At 32.6% G+C, this 1,934-nt stretch overlaps 1 protein-coding gene across 1 annotated transcript in view; it reads right to left on the bottom strand.

Moving 5' to 3' along the window:
- Positions 1-742: 742 nt before the first annotated feature.
- LOTGIDRAFT_162244 (hypothetical protein) overlaps positions 743-1,934 on the bottom strand; it is a gene marked incomplete at both ends in the record, with an annotated part of 1,840 nt that continues 648 nt past the window's right edge. The window contains one exon of the mRNA XM_009058204.1: positions 743-887. Within this exon, the coding sequence (XP_009056452.1) occupies positions 743-887 (145 nt within the window). The remainder of the gene's footprint in view (positions 888-1,934) is intronic.

The following is a 1,934-nucleotide window of genomic DNA, read 5'->3' as shown; positions in this document are numbered from 1 at the left end:
AATGCCATTTGACAAGAAACATATTTGCCGAGTCAAGGCTGGTGCATTTTTACAAGCTCAAAATAAAAAGGGGGTAGGTTCGCTATTTTCGGGGGTTGATTTGGGTCTTGAATAGTCTTCAGAAGCACTAGAAATGTAGGAAAATCGCACAATTCTTTCAAAATATCTCAAACTAAGAATTTCACTTTCATTTCTATATCTAGTCTCATAAAAAGATGAATCGTCATTTTAATTTTCAAACGCGGATAATTTTTGACACACATGTATTTGAAGGCTAAAAATTCGATGATGAGTTGTGAACAATATTACTTATAAGATAAATTTAAATAAAAGCTCGTTTCTGAGACTATGATACGATTGGTCAAACGGATTGCGAAACCTGTCCCTTTCATTAAAATGTTGAAAATCGAAATAGATAGTGTTCAGTTGTCTACCATTGGCTGATATATATGTTTAGTGCAAAATCATTGTTTTTATAAGCCGCTTTGAAGTATTCTTTGTGCAGGTAGAATTTCTTTGACTTGCTAAACACTGACAATCGTTCCATATATACTTCTACACATTCTTGTATAAAGTGTTTAATAACATATTTATTTAGGCTTGGCATTACCATTAACATACTTTGACTAATGTTCTGGTACATCATCGATAATTATCTATTTTATAATTGATAACTTTAATAAGGCAATTAATAAATAGGGCGTAACAACAAAGAAGTAGGTTAAATTCTTTCTACCGCTTTCTACCGTTGTTCTGTAATGAAATCCCATATTGGAATAGATATAACACGCTCAAGGATCACAGGCATGTTCAAGTAAGGTCCTAAAAAACAAACTGCGATACCCATGGTATTATGATCTTGACGAAGTAAACTATACGTGGAACTGCTACAAACAATATATTATCAAAACAATTAAAACTACTGGTGTGTTAACAAAACACGATTCTTCAATTGCTCCTCTCATTGCTTAACATAACAAAGCATATCTTGACGTTTTGTAAATGAATAAGGCCAGATTATAACAAAATATTGTGATTTTAAGACAGTCTATTCATCGAATTCTACGATTATGCGCATCAGGTGTGTACATCCGCTGCCCAACATCTAAAAATAAACATTTTATCTCCCTGAAATGACAAAATTTGGGATAGGCCTACGTCCTCTAAATTTAATAATTTGGAAATTAAACGCCTTGACGTTGCTACGGGTTGATGGCAGTACGCTTTTACTCATTTGTAACATACAGCTACATACGCCAGAAAGAACATTATACCAGAATACTTGTTGCATAAAGCCGGATTTAATGATTATGCCCACGTTATTTCTATATGGAAATATATACTTTACTTTGTCTTTTTTATCTCGACTACAGTGTTTTTCTAGCGGAAATTAATTCATTATCGCTCGTTTCTCCCGTGATTATGTCTTTTGCTGAAATATATAATATTTAAATTAACACTTACAGAAATTGTGTTTGCCTTTTTTCTGAGTTTCGTGACTGTTTTATTCATATTTTTAATCTTTCATAACACGCAAGAAAAAAAACTTTATTTAGTACTATTTATATAAAAGCAAACTCTGAAGGAAATAACCTACTTTTGACTAAGGGAAGAAAAAACATTGTCGAATTTTGCTGTTATGTTGCAAATGTTGAATACTAATGTAAATACGGATTTAAAATTTTGTCTCAAAATACCCCTCAAAAATGCAGGTTGTGGTACAGACTGATTGAGGCCACAGAAAATATTAAATACTCAGAGAGAAATTAGCACAGAGAATTATCGTCGATCCCAAGAAATATTTAAAACGTATTAAGGTACAGACAAGCAAAGTGCATAAAAGGATTCCTCTAATTATAACACAAAGGTCCATTAAAAGAAAATGCGGACGAACCGCAATAACTTGGCACTTGGACTTCCAGTTGCCTATTTCC

The sequence above is a fragment of the Lottia gigantea genome, assembly GCF_000327385.1.
Source record: "Lottia gigantea unplaced genomic scaffold LOTGIsca_33, whole genome shotgun sequence".
Lineage (NCBI taxonomy): Eukaryota > Metazoa > Mollusca > Gastropoda > Lottiidae > Lottia > Lottia gigantea.
The sequence above is the reverse complement of the archived record's forward strand: the minus strand, read 5'-3'. Positions and strand labels throughout refer to the sequence as shown.